The sequence below is a fragment of the Lynx rufus genome, unplaced genomic scaffold, assembly GCF_022079265.1.
Source record: "Lynx rufus isolate CCGP_SWC_20201006 ecotype Redwood Valley unplaced genomic scaffold, mLynRuf1.p SCAF_8, whole genome shotgun sequence".
Classification (NCBI taxonomy): Eukaryota; Metazoa; Chordata; class Mammalia; order Carnivora; family Felidae; genus Lynx; species Lynx rufus.
In genome coordinates, this window is record NW_025814896.1 from 26,515,871 (window position 1) to 26,537,369 (window position 21,499).

At 46.5% G+C, this 21,499-nt stretch overlaps 1 protein-coding gene across 2 annotated transcripts in view; it reads right to left on the reverse strand.

Moving 5' to 3' along the window:
* Nucleotides 1–18,015: 18,015 nt before the first annotated feature.
* The window catches only part of KIF3B (kinesin family member 3B), a 41,873-nt gene continuing 38,389 nt past the window's right edge, over nucleotides 18,016–21,499 (reverse strand). Inside the window, exons 9-10 of one of the 2 annotated variants that reach the window (XR_006960182.1) lie at nucleotides 21,130–21,455; nucleotides 18,016–19,914 (exon numbers count right to left, since the gene is read on the reverse strand). Coding sequence is in view for 1 of the 2 variants with exons in the window: in XM_047068554.1 (XP_046924510.1) it covers nucleotides 21,359–21,455 (97 nt within the window). In the remaining variant the exon portion in view is untranslated. Of the gene's footprint in view, nucleotides 21,456–21,499 lie in introns of both variants that reach the window. The other variant, XM_047068554.1, reaches the window with a different exon arrangement.

Consider the following 21,499-nt stretch of genomic DNA (forward strand, 5'->3'; position numbering starts at 1 on the left):
GGCTCCGCATAACCACGGGGTCAGAGGTCACGGCTCCAGCCTCCGCTTTCCCGCTCTGCTGAGGGGCCGAGACAGGACTGCCGGCGGGGCGGGAAAGCGAGACGCGGCTTTCCCTTCGGCGCCCGGGTGTGTGCGTGTCTGCCGTGGGTGTGTGTGTGTGTGAGTGTGTGTGAAGAGTGAGGAGGGGGAGTGTGGGGTTTTTTTTTTTTTTGAACAAAAACAAACCGAAAAGGCGGCTGGGAATTGTAGTCCCGACTGCCTCTCTGGCCTCCCCGGCTCCGGAAGAATATGGCTGCATGAAGCGCTTGGACCACACTTCCCGGCGTACTTCTCGCGGCCCGTCTTTTCCGCCCTCCCCTCCCTTCCTCCGCCTCGCGCAAACCTCGGTAAAGAAGGGGGACGGGCAGTCGTTCGGGGAAGAGACTGGGCGGAGTCTCGCGAGGTGCGGGAACTGGATGCGAGCCTGAGGCATTCTGGGAGGCAATGCTGGGAAGGGGCGGTGGCTGGGCTCCCCTGCCACACTTAACCCCTTCGGCGCTTCTCGCCTCCGGGCCCCCGGGCGGTTAAGGGTGAGGATGGAGAACTGGTAGCTCGACTCCCAGGGCCCACTTTATGCCTCTCCCCGCCTAAACGGTTCTCACTGACACTTCAAAAAGATGACAAGGGGCAGGACTTTCCCTTTTGGTCCTTCCCTGAATGACTCACTGCCGCATAATAATGAGACAATGAGACACTCATACCAGTAAAACGGTTATTCCACGCTTGATGGACCTAAACAGTTCCCCATTTCCTCCTCTGCTCTCATGCCCCTAATGCCGCTATGTGTTTGCAGAAGCTATATTTGCAGAAGCTGCACCCGCAGCCTAGAATGTTACCACTTGGTGAACTTCGTGATAATGAGGGGTAAAGAACTTGGACTTTGGGGCCATACTGACCGCAATGCACTTGAGGCCTTCTTAGAAGCAGTACCCTGGAGAGAACACAGGCCCTGGAGTCAAAAGTAGACACTCCTACGCTGGAATTCTGGCTAGGTCACTCCCTGGGTATCGACCTAAAAGTAGGGGCTCAACCTCTCTGAGCTTCAAATTTTCTAATCTACAACATTAGTCTAATAATACCTCAGAGCACTATTGGGATTAAAATGAGCATAAAACACATGGCAGTTGGGAAGAAGGTGTGAAGGGAGACTTCCATGTAATTTGACTCCTAGCATAGAGCAAGTGTTTAATAATTAGTACACGCTGAGAGACAGTGGACAATGTATGTAGCCTCTCTGAGCCTTGGTTGCTGAATATGAAATGAAATTTGGTTCAGAGTGCCCAGCACATAGGGTTTTTGTACCTGTTTGTCCGGAAACGTTCCTAAAATCAGTCCTAAACTGGATTAATGAGCAGCCAGGCCTTAAATATTAGGGAGGCGGGGTCAATGGCCACAATTTGAAAGGTTTCCCTGGGTAACGAAATAACCTTCCATCCCCTGATGTTAGCACATGGGAGAGCCGGTGCTAAGAGGCACCACAGAATTCAGTGCTCCTGCTTTAATGCTCCTCACACAGAAGATGTTCGTGTCCAATAAACGAAATACTGCAAAGGGAATAGACTATAGAAGGTGAAATAAAATCTCTCCCCTTCTTACTTCACCCCAAGAAGGGGACAAGGAAGAACAAACCCCTACCACCACCACCAAAAAATTGTTTGACCTGATTTTTTTTTCAACAACGTTTTTTTTTTAATCTACAGCTGACACAGTAACCTTTGACAAGTCATTTGACTTGTTTCAAATGTTTTCTTCTTGAGTAGCTTCGCCCTCCTTTGATCTCCAAGGAGTAACTAGAGAAGATGCACTCTAAGATTTACATGTTTAGGGGCGCCTGGGTGGCTCGGTTGAGCATCCGACTCTTGATATCAGCCCAGGTCATGGTGGTTCATGAGTTCAAACCCCCGTTCAGGCTCTGTGTGGACAGTGTGGAGCCTGCCTGGGATTCTCTCTCTCTCTCTCTCTCTCTCTCTCTCTCTCTGCTTCTCCCCTGCTCATGCTTTCTCTATCTTTCTCTCTCAAAATAAATAAACTTTAAAAATCATTAAAAACATAAAATTTACATGTTTATCACAGGCCCTGTGGTAGGCAGAATAATGTCTACCCCAACACACAACCCCCAAACTCTCTATGCCCTGGTCCCGGGCCCCTGTGAATATGCTACATTCCACCACAAAATTGACTTTGAAGATAGAATTGAGGACTGGAAAACAAGATTACCCCAGAGTATTTGGGTGAGTCCAGTGTAATCATACATACCCTTAAAAGCAGAAGAAGAAGGCAGAAGAGATGCTTTGGAAAGATAAGGCAGGAGAGGAATCAGATTTGAAGCTTGAGAGAACTCAACCCAGTGTTGCTGCCTTTAAAGGGGGCCATGAGCTAGGGAATGTAGGCAGCCTCTAGAAGCTAAGAACAAGTCCTGCCAGCAAGTAACAGGACCTCAGTCCTATAAGGTCATGGAACAGAATTCTCACAACCTGAATAAGCTCGCAAGCAGTAACCTCCTCTTGCCAAGTCTGCAGAAAGGAATGTAGTCCTGCCAACATCTCAATTTTAGCTGTATCAGAGAACCAACCGAACCACACTATGCACGGACTTCTGGCCCACAGAAAGCATGAGATATAAATGAATGTTGTTTTAAGCCACTAAACCTGTGGTAACTTCTTACAGTGACCAAAAAAAAAAAAAAAAAAAAAAGCTAGTACACTGGAAATGACTTTAATTCTTTCAGCCAATACTGACTGGCTCCACATTTCGGTCAAGCCACGGGGGGAATCCAGATGTGACTATTTCAAGGTCTCTGCCCTTACAGAATTAAACAGAAACTGATGGCATCATAGTTAAGTGTGAAAAGAGTACGTTCAGAGGACTGTATGAAATACTGTGTTGAAAATGGACGTGAGTCACTAAACCTTAAGTAGCTGTGATTTTTTTTTTTTTTAAAGCAAATGAGACTCACGTTTATTCTGTTGTCAGAAGCACCAAAAAACAACCTATACATTTTGGTTTTGGTGTGTGTGTTTTCCATTTTATAACAGTGCTTTTATTACAAATCAGCTTTTAAGTCAACACAGGTGCCACAGGGCAGTGTAAGATAAACAGGACTGTATTCAACCCTGCTCTGTTTGGGGATGAGTCACTGTTTTCAAACTGCACAGTTACAAGCAAAGCACACATTCAGGAATTTGAATAACACACAGCACCAGCAGACTCAGGAACTCCCAAAAGGACACCCCTGAACCCCACTGTGAGATAATGCATTGCCATGAGCTTTGGACATCAGCTGGCCTGGGTCTGAATCTTCTTTTGCAGTTCCTCTCTAGCTGACTGGCTTTGGTCAAGTTCTGAAACTTCTCATTAACTCAAAAGGTGGAATTGGGATTAAATAGGATCTTTCTCTTTTTTTAAAATTTTTTGTAGTGTTTATTTACTCTTGAGAGAGAGACGGAGCATGAGGGAGGGAGGGGCAGAGAGAGAGGTAGACACAGAATCCGAAGCAGGCCCCAGGCTCTGAGCTGTCCACACAGAGCTTGATGTGGGGCTTGAACTCACACACCGCAAGATCATGACCTGAGCCCAAAGTCAGACGCTTAACCGACTGAGCCACCCAGGTGCCCCTAAATAGGATCTTTCTAAAGTGAATTGCACACAGGAGACTCACTAAATGCAGCTCTCTTTGCCTCACAAAAGCTTTAGAGCCTAAAGTATAAAAAGTGCCTCCTTTTTATACTTCAGTGAACCAAGCTCTGGAACAGTTTTCCACTCAAACAAACGTTCTCTCCCAGTAATTCTGTCCCTATTTTCAAATGAAGTTGAGGTTCAGAGGTCAAATTACCTCTGCTAGGTTCCAGATGATTGAGACCCCATTTACTAAACTTCCAGAGTAACAGATGATCAGCAAATGTGTCTCTCTCCTGGTTCCTCCCACATTTCACTTATTTGTATGATTTTTGGTTTACTGTCTGTATTCTTAGCGTCTTCTTGGGTCCATCATCACTCCCCCAACATCTGGCACAGTCTTGGCACATGGTAGGCACTCAGTCTGTTGAATAAATGACCTTACTTGATAATTACTTTATTGGACAAAATCCCTGAGGATTAATTTCCCACTGAACTGTTTCCCCTAAACAGTTATCTGGAATGTGCCAAGCAGAATTGGGAAAGACCCAGGCAAAATTTCACCCACACGTATTTATGCAAATTGTAAAGATCAGACTTCATGACCTCACTGGCATTTTTTAGGCACAGAATCTGCCCACATCATGGGCAGCCCTAACTCAGTTTACCTGCCATTCACCATCGTTCAAATCCACTCCTGTTTTTCAGTCTCTCATGAGGCTGAAAAAGGTGTTTAAATTCCATTTTATTCCACCAAAATGTTAATAATGGTTACCTCTGTGTTGTAAGACTGAGGTCAGATTTTGATTTTCTTCCTATCTTTTTTTTTCTACGAAGTATTACATTTTTTTTTATTTTTTTTAACGTTTTTATTTATTTTTGAGACAGAGAAGACAAAGCATGAACGGGGGAGGGTCAGAGAGAGGGAGACACAGAATCTGAAACAGGCTCCAGGCTCTGAGCTGTCAGCACAGAGCCCGACGCGGGGCTCAAACTCACAGACCGCGAGATCATGACCTGGGCCGAAGTCGGCCGCTCAACCGACTGAGCCACCCAGGCGCCCCAATATTACATTTTTTTAATTGAAAAGTATTTTTTTAACTCAACCACAAAACAAAGCATTTAGATTATGGTGGCAGATGTAATGTTTTTCACTTCTTTATACTTGTCTGTATTTTCCAAATCTCCTAGAATGAATATGTGCTACTCATATACAAGTATGTTGAAAATATTAAAATGTTCATGCTCAACACCTTTATTTTTTTTTAATTTTTTAAAATGTTTGTTTATTTCTGAGAGAGAGAGAGAGAGAGTGTGTGTGTGTGTGTAAGCAGGGGAGGGGCAGAGAGAGAGGGAGACACAGAACCTGAAGCAGGTTCCAGGCTCTGAGCTGTCAGCACAAAGCCCAACACGGGGCTCAAGCTCATGAATCAGACGCTTGACCGACTGAGCCACCCAGGCGCCCTGTGAGGGAACATCTTCAATAAAAATTCCTCCTTTAATTTTACTTTAAAAAGATTTGTGGGGGGGTGCCTGGGTGGCGCAGTCGGTTAAGCGTCCGACTTCAGCCAGGTCACGATCTCGCGGTCCGTGAGTTCGAGCCCCGCGTCGGGCTCTGGGCTGATGGCTCGGAGCCTAGAGCCTGTTTCCGATTCTGTGTCTCCCTCTCTCTCTGCCCCTCCCCCGTTCATGCTCTGTCTCTCTCTGTCCCAAAAAATAAATAAACGTTGAAAAAAAAAATTAAAAAAAAAAAAGATTTGTGGGGAGCACCTGGGCGGCTCAGTCGGTTAAATGTCCAACTCTTGATTTTGGCTCAGGTCATGATTTCACAGTTCACAGGATCAAGCCCCATGTCGGGCTCTGCACTGACAGCGTGGAACCTGCTTGGGATTTTCTCTCCCTCTCTCTCCGTCCCTGCCCTGCTCATGCTCTCTCTCTCTCTCTCTCTCTCTCTCAAAATAAATAAACTATAAAAAAAAAAACAAAGTGGGACCCCCCCCCCAAATGGCCTCAAAGGATGATCTGACCTAGTTTTGTTTTTTTTTTTTTACCAGAATTATGGGAAATATCAGCCACCTGCCAGATTCTTTCACGTTTTTAAGTGAAGATTTCAGGACCTCATTAAGGAGCCCATCCCAATTTTTAATCTCTCTTAATGCCAGAGAGCTATACTCCTTCCTACTATAAATCTTTCTGGTCTCCGTGTGAGTTTAAAGTGCATTTTAACACCAAAATTCTAAGAGTGGTGGTACTAATGTGATGATTGGTAGATGGCTTCTTCCTTTTCAATGTTTTATAATGAAAACAGTTTACACCCTGCCCCAAATGGCTATTCTTCTTCCCCTTCTTCAATAATTGCTAATGTCTGTATGTGAAGTTGAGGGCTTAGATAAGTGGCTTTCACAGCCTTGGCTGTATCAGAGCCAATAAATCAAAGGAACTTTCTCAAAATCCCATAGTTAGCTGTGTTGGAGTCAAGACTTAGACTCAAACCCCTCATTCCAAACTCCTTCTAAGGCACTGGTAGCCAGCCTCCAAAACAGCCCCCAATGATTCCCAACCCTGATTATTCACATCCTTTTTAGTCCCCACTTGGAAGAGGGCTGAACTGTAGACCCAAAAGGATATTTGGAAATAACTGTATGATTTCTGAGGCTAGGTCATAGAAGACATGGCAACTTCCGCCTTATTCTCTTGGATTTCACCCTCTGAGGGAAGCCAGCCACCATGTCATGAGGACACTCAGGCAGCCCCTATGGAGAGGTCCACATGGCAGTAACCCCAGACAAGCTTTCAGATGACTTCAGCCCTAGCCAACATCTTCTTGACTGCAACCTCATGAAAGATCCAGGGCCAGAATCACCCAAATATGGTACTCTTGGATTCCTGACCCACAGAAACTGTATGAGATAATAAATACTTACTGTTTTAAGGCACTAAGTTTTGAGACAATTTGTTACACAGCAGTAGATAACTAATACAGACATAGTACCTTCCCTCTGAATGGTTCTTAAATTTTGTGAAGTCCACTGAAAAGCAGGGGACCCTCTTTCCAGATAAATTGTATGCAGACACAACAGCACTGGGCCTGACCCAAGAGTGGGAGCTCTTAGGTTGTTGAATGGGTTCATTCAAGCAGGATTGGGTGCTAAAACTGGTCTGCAGTGGAGGGGGAGCAAGAGAGGGGTGCAGAGTCATCCTGGATGCCCCCTTACCTATTTCTTCAGCAAGGCTTTCCCTGCTGCCCTAAACTCATGGAGTCTGATATACTCCCTATGCTTCTTTCAAATTATAATGGGGAAAAATAGAACTCATTCTTGACACTGATGATGACTTCTTCAGTGTCTGCTCCTGAATTAGACTGTAAGGCAGATGAGGTCAGGGATTGTAGGCCTATTTACCGCCCTGCCCTAAAATTCAACTGGAAAAACAGATGCACCATTTTCATAACAAAAAGGACGCAACATTTACTGACCATTTACCACGTGCCAGAGCCTATCCCAAAAGCTCGCTATGCATCATTTCAGCCCGTCTGCACAAAAACACCCTAAGGTAGTACCATTCCTATCAACATTATACAGATGAGGAAGCACAGGTTCAGAGAGAAAAAAATAACTTGCCCAAGATCACACAGCTAGTGAGCGGCTGGCCTGGGATTAAAGTTCAGGCTGGCTGAATGAAACCAAGCTCTACGAATTTAGCCATTCGGCCCTACTGCCAAAAAGAGTTTGAAGAAGATTAATGAGTTGGGACATATTAAAATGCATTCAGTAGCTATGCCAACTAAGTGCAATTTTTACAAAAGAAAAAAATAGACCAACTAAACTGAATAGACTACAGAAATAGAACCAAGTGTACAAGGAATTGCAGTGCATAATAAAGGTAACATTTCAAATTGATGGAGAAAAGATGGAAGGCAATAAACAGAACAGGACCACTGGGTAGCCATTTGGAGAAAAATGAAACTGGAGCTCCGCCCCTCTTCTTAAATCTACCTTCCACCTAAATCAAAGATTTATATGTCATGAAAGAAACAATGAAAGTATTGAGAGAGAGAGAGAAAAAAAAAAAGTGGCTATTTTTATAATTCGGGAACTGGAACGATTTCCAAGCATGTTATAAAAGTTAAAAAAAAAAAACCCATCAGGTAAAACTGATAGATTTCACTACATAAAATTAAAAGTGCATTGGGGTGCCTGGGTGGCTCAGTCTGTTGAGCATATGGTTTCGGCTCAGGTCATGATCTCATGGTTTGTGAGTTCGAGCCCCGCATTGGGCTCTGTCTGCGCGGACGGTGTGGAGCCTGGAGCCTGCTTTGGACTCTGTGTCTCCCTCTCTCTCTGCCCCTCCCTCACTTGTACTGGGTCTCTCTCTCTCTCAAAAATAAACATTTAAAAAAAAATTAAAGGGGCGCCTGGGTGGCGCAGTCGGTTAAGCGTCCGACTTCAGCCAGGTCACGATCTCGCGGTCCGTGAGTTCGAGCCCCACGTCAGGCTCTGGGCTGATGGCTCAGAGCCTGGAGCCTGCTTCCGATTCTGTGTCTCCCTCTCTCTCTGCCCCTCCCCCGTTCATGCTCTGTCTCTCTCTGTCCCAAAAATAAAAATAAACGCTGAAAAAAAAATTAAAAAAAAAAATAAAATAAAATAAAAATAAAAATAAATTAAAAAAATAATAAAATAAAAGTGCATATACAGCAACAAAATATCACACACAAGGTTAAAGGCAGACAATGAAGTGGGGAAAATATTTGTCACATATACGACAAAGAGTTAAGATTCCTGATAGAATTGTTTTGTTTTGTTCTGTTTTAAATAGGCTTCACACCCAGTGAGGCTTGAACTCACTACCCTGAGATCAGGACCCGAGCTAAGATCAAAAGTCAGATCTTAGCCAACTGAGCCACCCAGGTGTCCCCTTAATAAACGAATTCTTAAAAAGTCAATAGGAAACACCTCTACAGGAAAATGGTCAGATAACAATGGCTTAAGCAGGCAGTTAACAAAAGAAACTCGGGGCCCCTGGGTGGCTCAGTCAGTTAAGCCGCTGACTTCGGCTCAGGTCAGGATCTGTGAGTTCGAGCCCCACATCCAGCTCTGTGCTGACAGCTCAGAGCCCGGAGCCTGCTTGTGATTCTGCGTCTCCCTCTCTCTCTGCACCCCCCCCAATCGTGCTCTATCTCTGTCTCTCAAAAATAAGTAAATGTAAAATAATAATAATGTATGCCTCTTATCATGCACCTAGTAAGTGTCAGGCACTTGGTGGATGTTTTCTTTAATCCTTTCAGCAACTCTGAAAGCTGTCGGGTTGATATTTACCCTCTCACCAAGGTGGAATAGCTTGCTGCTGGCAAAAAGTGCTAACCCAGGTTTACCCAGTTCCGAAACCTCCCTGCTCCATTCTGCTGCATTTCTCGCTGATCTAGCAGCATACCGTCTTCACTTTGAGACATTATTTGCCCTGAGGTCTTTGCACTTCCACACGTCCTCATATCTCCACGCTTGATGGGGCTTAAAAACAGATTATGCTTTTGACCATAATGCAAATGTCTACTTTTATTGAAATGTATTTAAGCAAGAATGTGAAGTCTTAGTCTATCTGCTAACTTTATCCCCTAGTTTAGAAGACTTCAGGGTCTCTCCTGGCAGTATTAAACCAAGGCAGCCATACTCTTACACAGCCTGGCTCTCCTCTGCCTGGTCTCTGGGCTCCCCCCAACCACACCCCACCTCCCTCCTAACCACACCCCTACTGCTTCACAGCCCCGGCATCCAGCAAAAGTGGCGTTTGCTAAATGCTGGCCGAAAAGAAGAGGGAAGAAAGCTCTACGCCATAAGAGACAAGGATTGCAAGCAGGCAATTCGAGAGGGGCCTTGGAGCCGAATGAAACTTAATTGGGCAGAGATGAAGTAAAGCTTAAATGAAGCAACATGCTCACGCAGTCTGTCACAAGGAGACCTACCTCTCTGCTGTGCTGCCCTGCTTTACAAAATGCTCTCACTTAGTGATTGTAATAGCTACCATTCACGGAGTGCTCGCCACAGGCCAGGCACCGGGTGGTTTACGTATACTCTCTCTTCTTCATGTATATTTTATTTATTGTGATTATTATGACCCTTGTGATTATTACTTACTTTCTGGGTCTCTCCTCTAGCTCCACACAGCTCTAGGAGGGCAAGGTTTTTTTTCCCTGTTGTGTTCACAACAGTGCTTGGCAAATAGGTGCTCAGTAGGTCACTAAATTCTCCACAGAGCCCTGTGAAGTAAGAATGACTTTTACCCCTTTACAGATAAGCAACTTGAGGCTTAGACAAAACAAGTGACTTTGGCAAAGGTACAGATCCAACAAGAAGACAACATTAAAAATAGACCCATGGATTCTCTCTCTCTCCATTAGCTCTGCAACCATCTGGATTCAGAAATGTCCATTGGCTCCTTTGGTTAAGCATCTGACTTTGGCTCTGGTCATGAGCTCACAGTTCATGAGCTTGAGTCCAGTATTGGGCTCTGCACTGACAGCGTGGAGCCTGCTTAGGATTCTCTGTCTCTGTCTCTCTCTTTCCCCCTCTCTAAAAAAAAAAGGGGGGGGGTGCCGGGGCACCTGGGTGGCTCAGTTGGTTGAGCATCCAACTTCGGCTCAGGTCATGATCTCACACCCACACATGTGGGTTCGATCCTCGAGTCAGGCTGTGCACTGACAGCTCGGAACCTGAGCCTGCTTTGGATTCTGTCTCCCCCTCTCGCTGCCCCTCCCCCACTCACACTCTGTCTCTGTCTCCCTCTCTCAAAATAAACATAATAAAAAAAAACTTTTTAAAGGGGTGCCTGGGTGGCTCAGTCAGTTAAGCATCTGACTTCGGCTTGGGGCATGATCTCACGGTTCATGGGTTTGAGCCCCACATCGGGCTCTGTGCTGTTAGCACTGAGCCTGCTTTAGATCCTCTGTCCCCTTCTCTCTCTGCCCCTCCCCCGCTAGTTCTCTGTCTCTCAGAAAAATATATTAAAAAATAATAAAGGGGTGCCTGGGTGGCTCAGTTGGTTAAGTGTCCAACTTCCACTCAGATCATGATCTCAAGGTTCCTGAGTTAAAGCCCCGCATTGGGCTCAGAGCTGGCTTTGGATCCTCTGTCACCCTCTTTCTCTGTCCCTTCCCTGCTGGTTCTCTCTCTCTCTCTCAAAGTAAATAAACTTAAGAAAGAAAGAAGAAAGAAAGAAAGAAAGAAAGAAAGAAAGAAAGAAAGAAAGAAAGAAAGAAAGAAAGAGAGAAAGAGAGAAAGAAAGAGAGAAAGAAAGAAAGAGAGAGAGAGAAAGAGAGAAAGAGAGAAAGAAAGAGAGAAAGAGAGAAAGAAAGAAAGAAAGAGAAATGTCCATTCCTAGCCTGACTTTAGAATTGACTAACAATGGTAACAACGCTGCAACAATTACCATTGGCTGAGCGCTTGCTCTGTGCCAGGTTCTGTTCCCAGTGACTCACAGCAACCTAGAAAGTACTTGCAATGACCCCTTTTTGACTGTTGAGCAATCTGAGAGCCCAAGGAGGTTAAGAAACTGTGCCGTTATAGCAAAGCTAGTAAATGGTGAGTTCAGAATTCACCATCCAGCAGCGTGGGCCCAGGGCCCACCCTGTTCATCATTGCCCATGTTGCTTCCATAAGGTGATGAACCACAGCCAGAGCAGCGGGGAGGACCGGCATCTCCTGAGGACTTACCGAGAGCTAGACCAGTTGGCTTGGCCCGTTAGGCATGTCTTCATGTTTCTCTTCATGTTCTCCTTTAAACCTCACAATCGCCCCGTGAAGTTATAGATGAGCCAAATGGGGTTCTGAGACCCTGAAGGAGCCAGACCTGGACTGAAAATAGATTAGCGGTCGCCTAAGGCTCTGCAGTTGGGAACAGATGCAGAGCAGCTGCTAATGGGTACTTTTGGGGGTGAGGAAAAATGTTTTAAAATTGATGGTGGTTGGATGCCTGGGTGGCTCAGTCAGTTAAATGTCCGACTTTGGCTCAGGTTTGTGAGTTCGAGCCCTGCGTCGGGCTCTGTGCTGACCGCGCAGAGCCTGACTCAGATCCTCTGTCTCCCCCCTCTCTCTGCCCCGCCCCTACTCATGTACACTCTCTCTCAAAAATAAATAAACATTAAAAAAAAATTGATGGTGGTGATGGCTGCACAGCTCTGTGAATACACTAAAAACCAGTGAATTATACACTTTAAATGGGTGCACTGTGTGGTAGGTGAATTATACCTTAATAAGCCTTTTATTTTGAAAGGGGGGAGGACACACGGAAGGAAGTGGCAGTGGTGGAATTTCCACTGGCTTCAGATCAAACGCCCTGGAACCGCTGGTCCCACCACTGCCTCTACTCTCACCGCTCACATCCAGTTACCAGCAATCAACCCACACCCTGAGGCGTCAACCTCTCCTCTCCTCTCCTCCCCCAGCGCCTCATCCCAAGCATGGTCCCTCCCCCCAACTACCGGACCCCTTCAAGCCGTCCCTCACCTTGCCCGTTGCTCCCTACCTGTTCTCTACAACGCTGCCAGAGAGAGCCTTCTAAAAGCATTTCTGTCAGATTTCTCTCTTTTGCTCAAAAGCTTCCAATGGTCTAAAAAATAAAATTCACTTACAATTCAGAATTGAGCCATGGCTACCTTCCCAACCTCACTGCCCACCAGCCAGTCTTGCCTCCTTGCTGTCCTCAAACACACTCCCACCTCTGGGCCCCTGCACCATGGTTCCTTTTCTCTGGAATACTCTTCCTCCCGGAGCAGATACCCACACGCTTGCTCCCTCATTTCACTCAGGGCTCTGCTCAAATGTAATGTCACTGTTGCAGAGAAGTCTTCCCTGACTTCCCAATCTAAGTCACCATCTCCCTCAGCTTGGCGCGCTCTAACCCCTGACCTGCCTTGTTTCACTCCTCTGACACCCGACATAACACATACTTCTCTTTTGTTTAAGTAAGCTCTACTCCCAACGTGGGGCTCGAACTCACCACCCTGAAATCAAGACATTGCTGTACCAATGGAGCCAGCCAGGTGCCCCAACACATACTTCTTTGTTAACCATCTGTCTCCACCACTAGAATGTGACATTCCTGAGTGCACGGGCTGTATCCTGGATCCCTGGGACGAGAACAATGCCTAGAACATAGTAGATACTCAAAAAATGAATACATTAATCTAATACCAAACCTTTGGCTTCTTTCGCCACCCCTCAGATAATCCAGCAAAGAGACTGATCACTGCGTTTAATATGCTCCTTACTTGGGGCGCCTGGGTGGCTCAGTCAGTTAAGCATCCGACTTCGGCTCAGGGCATGATCTCGCGGTTCCTGAGTTGGAGCCCCGCGTCGGGCTCTGTGCTGACAGCTCTGAGCCTGGAGCCTGCTTCGGATTCCGTGTTTCCCTCTCTCTGCCCCTCCCCCACTCATGCCTCGACCCCCTCTGCATCCCCTCAGAGGGGCCACTGACCACCTTGAATTGGACTTATTTGTAAATGGCAGCAATTCCCTACCGGACTGGCAGCTCTGGAAGGGCAAGGTCCTGAGCTGTAGCCCATGACACCGAGCGCAGACTTGAATGAATAGCAGACATAAATCTTTTGTTGACTGGGCAAGGAGAAATTTCAAAACCAACAGCAATTTCTCAGTTCCCAAACGCAGCCAAGGGACCACCTTCGAGCCCACTGCACTGAAAAATGCCTCAGTCCCATTCCTAGGAAACTAAGACCTTGAAGTCAAGTTCAAGTGCTTCTTGGAATTCCTTGGGTCGCTGTGCCAGAGAAAGCTCCCTGCAGAATGGAATTTGCCAGCCGAGCCCGGAAAACCTGTGAACAGCAGGCAACTTAAAGCAGCACTTAGTGAAATTGCTTTCTGTTATCTCAAAGAGAAATAATAGCATGTGACGCTGGCTTAAGGAGAAAATGCTCAAGTGTAAATAGGGCCATGTTTCACACACATTCACGGGCATGCGTGCGTGCGCGCGCGCGCACACACACACACACACACACACACACACACACACAGGCTTTTGAGGGTTCTGTCTTCAGCCTGTGTCATGGAGTCAAGACCCTTCCCAGCCCAGTTCTCATTCTCACTCCCATCACTCTCAGGTTCCCCAATCACCAGGAACTCCCCAGCAGCTCCTTCATATTATTCCCTTTGTCTGGCATGCTCCTCCCTCCTTCCCAGGTGAAGCCCTACCCGTTTTCACAGAGCACAGTTCAAATGCTGCCTCCTTTGCAAAGCCCTTCTCCACCCCTCCTTCCTGGAGTGCCACATCACCTCTTCCTCTGACAGAAAAGCGGCTGTAGGTGTCAGTACATACTGAACCATCCAACTCATAGAAGCGTCAAGCTTGAGAAGACTATAGGACATGCCCTCGGGGAACTTACTGTCTAGTAGGGGTGGGGGGGGAGACCAAAGCAAAAAAATACATAATTGTAAGTTGGGAAAAGGGCTAAGAGGGAAACAAGACAGAGGGTACCACACAGCCAGGTGAAGATGGGGAGAAACCAGAATGGATGCTTGGGGAAGGTCTCTTGGGACAGGGGTCATTAAACTGGTACCCGACAGATGAGTAGGAGGCAGTCAACCAAAGAGCGGGGAGAAGTCTCCAGAAAGAGGGCACAGCACACGTGAAGGTGCCAAGGCATGGAAGCAGTTGGCACAGTCAAGAAACCAAAAGGAGGGCTTGTGTGGCTCCAGCTTCAGAGGGCTGGGAGAGCGGTGCAAGGAGAGGAGGCGGGCCTTCTTGTACGTCCTGTGTCCTCAAAGGGCCCAGGTACATTCCACTCCCTATCTGCAGTGCAGAGCAAGACACGCGGCACAAAAATGGGCACCCAACAAGTTCCTGAGGGCTCCACTGCCCGCTGAAGATGCGGGTGAACCACCTCTCTGCCCGTTCCCCCACCTCCAAAAGCAGGTCTCCAGATGGCTCACCTAACTGAGGCACCTGGCGATGGCTAACCACAATTCTGGTGATGGAAAAAGAGGAGGAAACAGGAGCAGCTGCAAGAGCTACAGTTATGTCCTTGACAAATGCCACTGACAACCCAGTAGACAGATGTGACCACCACGTGGTCCTTGGAAACCAGATTCTCGAGGTAAACTTCAACCAGATGGAAACTCTAGTACAAGAGGGCTTGCCAAAATTGCATGCCCAAGACTTAAGCCATTAGTGTGAAGTTCAAAATACAGTTTCCAGAGCTAACTGTTCTTATTATTCACAGCACTTCCGACAACCAAATAGATAGGTTTCTTCCTCTCCATTCGACGACCAAATCTTTGATTCCCCGGACAACAACTGGGTGTCCTGTAATTATTACACTCCCCAGTGTCAGCACAGACCCCACAAGTTAAGGGCTCAGTCCAAGACTGCTCCACTTCAGATGCCAGTTCCAAGTCCCAGGCTGCCACTTATGCTTCTGCCCAACTATAAACTGGCTATACAGCAGGGGTTCCTATGACCCTCTCAAGTTTGATAATTGCTAGAACAGTTCACAGAACTCAAGAGAGTGTTTTAGTTACTACTGCCAATTTATAAAGGATGCAACTCAAGAACGGTCAAATGGAAGAGATGCACAGTGCAAAGTATGGGGGGAGGGGTGTGGTGTCCCTGAGCTGTCCTCGGATACGCCACCCTCCCAGCACCTTGATGTGTTCACCAACCTGGAAGCCCTCAGAACTCTCATCATATAGGGGCTTTTACGGAGGCTTCATTACATAGGCACGATTGATTAAAATCATTGTGTATTGGTGATTAATTCAGTTTCCAGCTCCTCTCCCCCCCCACCCCCCCCCAGGTCAGCAGGTGGGGCTGAAAGTTCCCACCCTCTCAGTCACACACGATTGGTTCCTCTGGCAACCAGCCCCCATTAGGAAGCTATCTAGGGGCCCACTTAGAGTCATTTTATCAGCATAGGCTCAGACAGGGCTGAAAGGAGCTTGTTAGGAATACCACAAAATCCTTCTATCACTCACCTCTGTCACTCAAGAAATTCCAAGGGTTGTAGAAGCTCTTCAGGGACAAAAACCAAACATGTATTTCTTACTGAATCACACAGGGTTTGTGTAGTTTCTTGATTTTTTTTTTTTTTTTTTAAACAGCCCAGCAGATGAGAAGACAACCTGGTGAGTCACAGGAATTTCCAAGTTGCCCAGCCACACTGCCCTGTGCCTCCCTATGAATTAGCCCCTGGTCTATCCAGAATCCTGTCACTTTCAAGAACACACTCATAATTCTTCTTCTTCATCATCTTTTTTTTGAAACAGTGCGAGCCAGGGAAGAGGGGCAGAGAGAGAGAGAGAGATCTGAGAGAGAGAGAGAGAGAGAGAGAGAGAGAGAATCTTAAGCGAGGTCCATGCCCAGTGCAGAGCCCCATGCAGGGCTCAATCCCACAGCCATGAGGTCATGACCTGAGCCAAAATCAAGAGTTGGCCGCTTAACTGACGGAGCCATCCAGGTGCCCCCACTCAGAATTTTTCAAATCATACTTTGAACTCTTGCTTTCTGGCTAATGGATTTTGAATTATTCTAAACTAATAATTATTTAGGTCAAGCCAAACTATGGTTAGCTTTTTGGAAGAAAAGGGGGAAAGGGTGTTACAGGAACATTATACATAGTTTGAGGGCATCATGAAGAAACACAATTACAAATCCTTTGCCTAATAAGTCACATAGGACGCTATTCTCTCTATGCTCTTTAAATCTGTTGGGTTTTTCTAAAGTCTCATGCTGTAATTTTTTTCCCTAACAGTTCCCTGGGCTTCCCTGTAGTGAGGGTAAGAAAGGAACGCAGATACCTCCCTGTGAAATTCGGCTTCTCTGTTCCACAAGACCTTCACAAATTCCCTCCCCAACTCTCTGACCCAGCTAACCTCTCATCCCCCCTCCCCGCTTTTTTTTAAGTGAGCTCTACACCCAACGTGGGGCTTGAACTCATGATCCCAAGATCAAGAGTCGCATGCTCTACTGACTGAGCCAGCCAGGCGCCCCAAATCTCTCATCCTTTAGATCTCTAAGTGCCATTTCTTCAGAAAGCCCTTCCCTTATTTACCCACCCAACCCCAATTAGAAACCTATCACTCTCTTGTAATATGCTATAACATCACTTCATGGCATCTGTCGTAATGTGTAATTGTACACGTGTGTGCATTTTAACACTCAGCTTGCCTCCCTCTCCATCAAAGTACAAGTTCTATGTGGCCAGGGACCAAGACAGTCTCGCTCACATCTATATATCCAGGGCCCAGAACAGTGTGGCACATAGCAGGTACTTAACACATATTTGTTAAATGGTTAGCCATTTTTCTGTAAAGGCCTAGGATTTTCTAAACATGCCCAGTCATTGCCGAACACACTGTTCATGGTGTCTTCTGAACACAGGGCCCCATCACAGCAATAACCACATTTTCAAATGGCTGCTCTGCTCCACATACTTGTGTGCTGCTGCTTTAAATGCACTGCTAATCTTCATAATGGCCCTGGCAGGTGGGTATTACTACCCCGTTTTATAGACAAGGACACCAAGGTTCAGAGAGGTAAATTATTATTTGTTTAAAGGGATTTTTAAATTTCTTTTTTTAAAGTTTATTTATTTTGAGAGAGAGAGAGCAGGAGCAGGGGAGGGGCAGAGAGAGGGAGAGAGAAAGAATCCCAAACAGGCTCTACACTGTCAGCACAGACCCCGATGTGGGGCTAACTGAGGCGGGGCTCGAACTCACGAACCGTGAGATCGTGACCTGAGCCGAAACCAAGAATTGGTCCCTCAACCAGTTGAGCCACCCAGGCAGCCCAAGAGGTAAATTAAATTCCTCATAGTCACAGAGCTAGTAAGCAAACACAATCAGAACTCAAACCCAGCTCAGAGTCCAGGGTCTGTGCTTCCCTTCTCAACCCTCTGGGGGGACACTCCAAGAGGTCTGAGTGTATGACGGACCACAAGACCGACACGTGGCCCATTTCTGGTATTTCTTTTTTTACCTGATGGTAAATAACATAAAATACGTTTGTGTTTAAAAAAAAAAAAAAAAAAAGGACACATTTTAAAATATAATATGAAACAAACTTAACAAAATTTTAAACACAAAACACAAAAGTTAAAAGAAATGTCATGCCTATTGCCCAGGCCTATCTCAGGAGCCTCCATGGAAAACCATGTGAGGCGTTTCTCTGTCGCTCTTTCTTCATTTTATGTCCCTTTACCTGTTGCTATTTTTTTTGTAATGCCAGCATTCCAACTCAATCTTTATTTTCCACTCCCACCCTCCTTTCACCGGAAAATTTTAAATGTTTAAAGAAAGTGGCAGTGTGTCAGCCAAGGGCTTGTCATTTTCAAAAGCGTTAGTCATTTATGAGGACACCTTTTTGTAGGTACAATAAATCTGATTGATTTTTATTACACATCTTAGTTTAGAATCACTTTTACATTCCTAGACAAAGAGATGATACAAATAAATATCAATTGTAAAACTTAGAGCCCCAAGTATTGGCATATTCTTTGTCTAAAGGTAGCCAAAGAGAAGGTCAAGATCAATAGCAACTCCAAAGAGCCATAAAGCCCACTGCCTCCTGCCTGCTCCAGGATCACTCTTTTCATAAATAATCTCAAAAGCATTTCATTCAAGAAAACAAGGGCTGGGAGAAAGGTGGCAGATTTCCAAACAGTGCCAGGCAAAACCTTGCGCAGTAGACAATAGCCAGGCCCACTGTCCGTATCCAGTTTCTTCTGAGCATTTTGATTATGGCTTTTAGAGTGTATTAATAGCCCCATTTTTGTCCACTGATGGTGTTGCGATGGCCCAAGGTGTTGTTTACAGCGAGCCTCGACTGTGAGTGGGAAACGTGAGGCAGAACTGATATCCCATGTTCACAGGGAATCGACACTTCTCAAAAACTTGGCGACAATTCTACATTCAGTGAGGGAGGACTTACAAGAGTCAGACAGGAAAAGCAGAGAGTGGCCCAGGCCTGAACTGCAGAACTCTCTGACGCCCTTGGTCATGGAGGTGTGGGTGGTACAATTCAAGCAGCATGCAGGCATTCGACGGGGAACAATCCAACATTAGGTCAGAGTCTCAAGAAAGTGCTTCATGCCTATGATTTGTGGCCATGGGCTCTGAATCCAGGGACCTGGGAGACATGGGACTTGAAAATATGAAGCCAGATACATTCCTATTGATCAGAGCAAAAGGGGGCTGGATGGGGGTTGCGCACACAGTCTCAAACTCCTTCTCCCAGATGATCTTCTTAGATCCTGTTCAGACTTGCTTCCACACTTCACTAGCTGCTGCTGGCGTGAAGACCCTCAGATGGCTGGGAACATTCTAGCATGACTACAGACGCAAAAACCAGGTCGGTCCTCTACACAGCTGGCTCAGTTCAGAGCCCAAAGCAGCAGCTTCCTGGTAGCAATAAGACACTCTCCTGTCTGCTCTATTCAAATATTTATCGGATCCATTTGGAGAGAAGAAAAGCACCGGAGACTGCTTGGGGAGGGACAGCTTCGCCTCCTCACAGGTGTTCTACTTTTGTTTTCACAGGCTGCCAGACGAACACAGCTGCGTGTAAGGCAAGCTTGTTTTAATAATCCTGCCTGTCAACTTGCCTTTCTTCTTTCACCTTCTTAGAAGAGTCCCACGGTCACTCAACCACCCTTGCTCAGAACAACCACCTTGAGACATCAGTATTAAGGTACAGTGTTAACTGCGGTGTTCAGGTCTCAGATTTGCTAGATGAATATTTTCTGCCTATGGAATTCAGACTAGCTGTGAGGGAATGTGGTGCAAGAGACAGGTGTAACTGGCAGACAACCATCTTAGACTATCCACCTCATCATTTGGTTCCTACTCAAACAGGTAAATCTTAATAAATAGGAAGCAGGGTTTGATCCCGAGAAAGATGAGGGAAGGCTCCATTGTGCTCTGGGAATCGCTGACAAGGGCCCCAGGTTCAGAAAGAATGGTAACTAAACAGGAGATAAGCTGCCAGATGCCAGATCTCCATTTGTAGACTGCTAAGACATTGCACTTGGTACCTCCTCTTTCCCACAGGCTCTGATCCAGAAATGTGCCCTGGGAACTCAGCAGCAGAGTTAAAATAGAACTCAAGGCCCACCTGAGTCGCCACTTTCCTGGGGCACCGTGCCAGCAAGGTGCACCAGGGTGGCCAACCTGGGGACTCCTATTGTCTCCTTAGGCGTGGCTCGTGGACTCAGACACTCACATGGGAGCGCATCCAGCCTGGATTAGTCAGTCAATGGGCCTTTAATACAGACAAAGGCAACAACTGCACATTAGTGTATTTCTAAAACTGGACAAGTCCTTGGTCTCTCTCTTACAGACACACATGGACACACTCAACGAACACAGGCACCACTGTGCTTGCACACCCACACACACTTATGAGCCGCTCTGGGGTGGGGGGGCGCGGGCAGAAATGAGTAACATTCACCTAATGACCAACATAAAATGAAGCTTTGAATTTCAATAATACAAAGAACTAAAACTTACAGACCAAACTAGTATATGTAAAGGGGAATTCCTAACTCTCTCCTCTGAGCCTATTCAATCGCGCCGCCACTCCTGGCCCCCACCTTGGGCTCTGGCTGCAGGGAGCCACACTTCTAGGTGTTCTGCTGAAGGCAGGCAGGACTCCTTTGCTCCCGTCCGTTATATCTTCCTCTCCCACTGCCCCGAGTCTCACGTCTCTGTCTCTGCACTGCCTGGTCACCCTTAAGCAAATATGGAACAAAATGGGGAATTCAAAAGTGCCACTGTATGTCTCGTTGCCCCAGCTCTTGTCCCACCAGAGAAAGCAGAGCCGACCTCCCTTTTCCCACAAAACAGGCCCACGGCTGAGCATGCTCTGGAGGCAGAGGATGGGCCTGGGCAGGGACACTCAGAGGATGCGTGCAAGGGAAAAGATGGTGACAGATGAAGAGTAAAGTGACATAGTGTATGGATGTGGCATCAGCTTACAGATTTACGTCTTTGACAGGATGGTCGTGGTTTTAAGGTTTTTAAGAAGCTGTTTTCCCTAAACTCTCCAAGGAGGCAAAGGGAATGTTATTCTATTGCTTCCAACATTCTTGGAAAACGTTTCCTTATTCAGCAGTTCCTGAACGACAGATCCCCTTCTTACTGAGGTGCTCGGATCATGCCTATCGGGGGCTTGGATCCATAAGAGAATTCTCATTCCACCCACAGGAACAAGCACCTATTCAAGTTCTAGGGCGTTTACTTTTCAACCTCACTGTCATTTTATCCTGAGGCTCCAAAGACTTGGTCCTGCTCAGGTGACTCCCGATTCTGCCCTGATGTTCACTAAGAAAGGAGCTCAGTACAAAGAATAAGCTAGAAAAGGAGAGGTGAGAGGAAGGGATTTTAAGCAAAGGGAGAGGAGAAGGCAAGGGAGAGGGGAAGCAAGGTCACTGGTCATTCTCTTGCTTTCCACTTGGACTATCACACTTTACCTTACCCATGCATTTCTGAGATGCTAATTAAAGGGCGTTTCCCAGAGTTGCTGAGTGCCAGATGAGGACCAGCACATTTCAACCAGATTCAGGTGGTTCATCTGCAAAGAGGCCATAGCTTCTCCCCAGGGGCACGGTTCTGAGTTTGGGCTTGAGTCCTCTCGGCGGGTTTTTGCTTGTCTCTTCTCTCAGAAGGCAAATGCTATTTACACCCTGGGAGAGGAGGGACTGGCTTTATTTTGGAACCAGCCCTCGAGACTGTGGGTATAGCTGAGATGCGGGGGTTCCTGAGGAAGAGGAGGAGGGTCCCGACTTCCTTCCGCTTTTGGGCCTGCAAAGGTCAAGCACATGTTTACATTTCACGTCCCTGCCTCT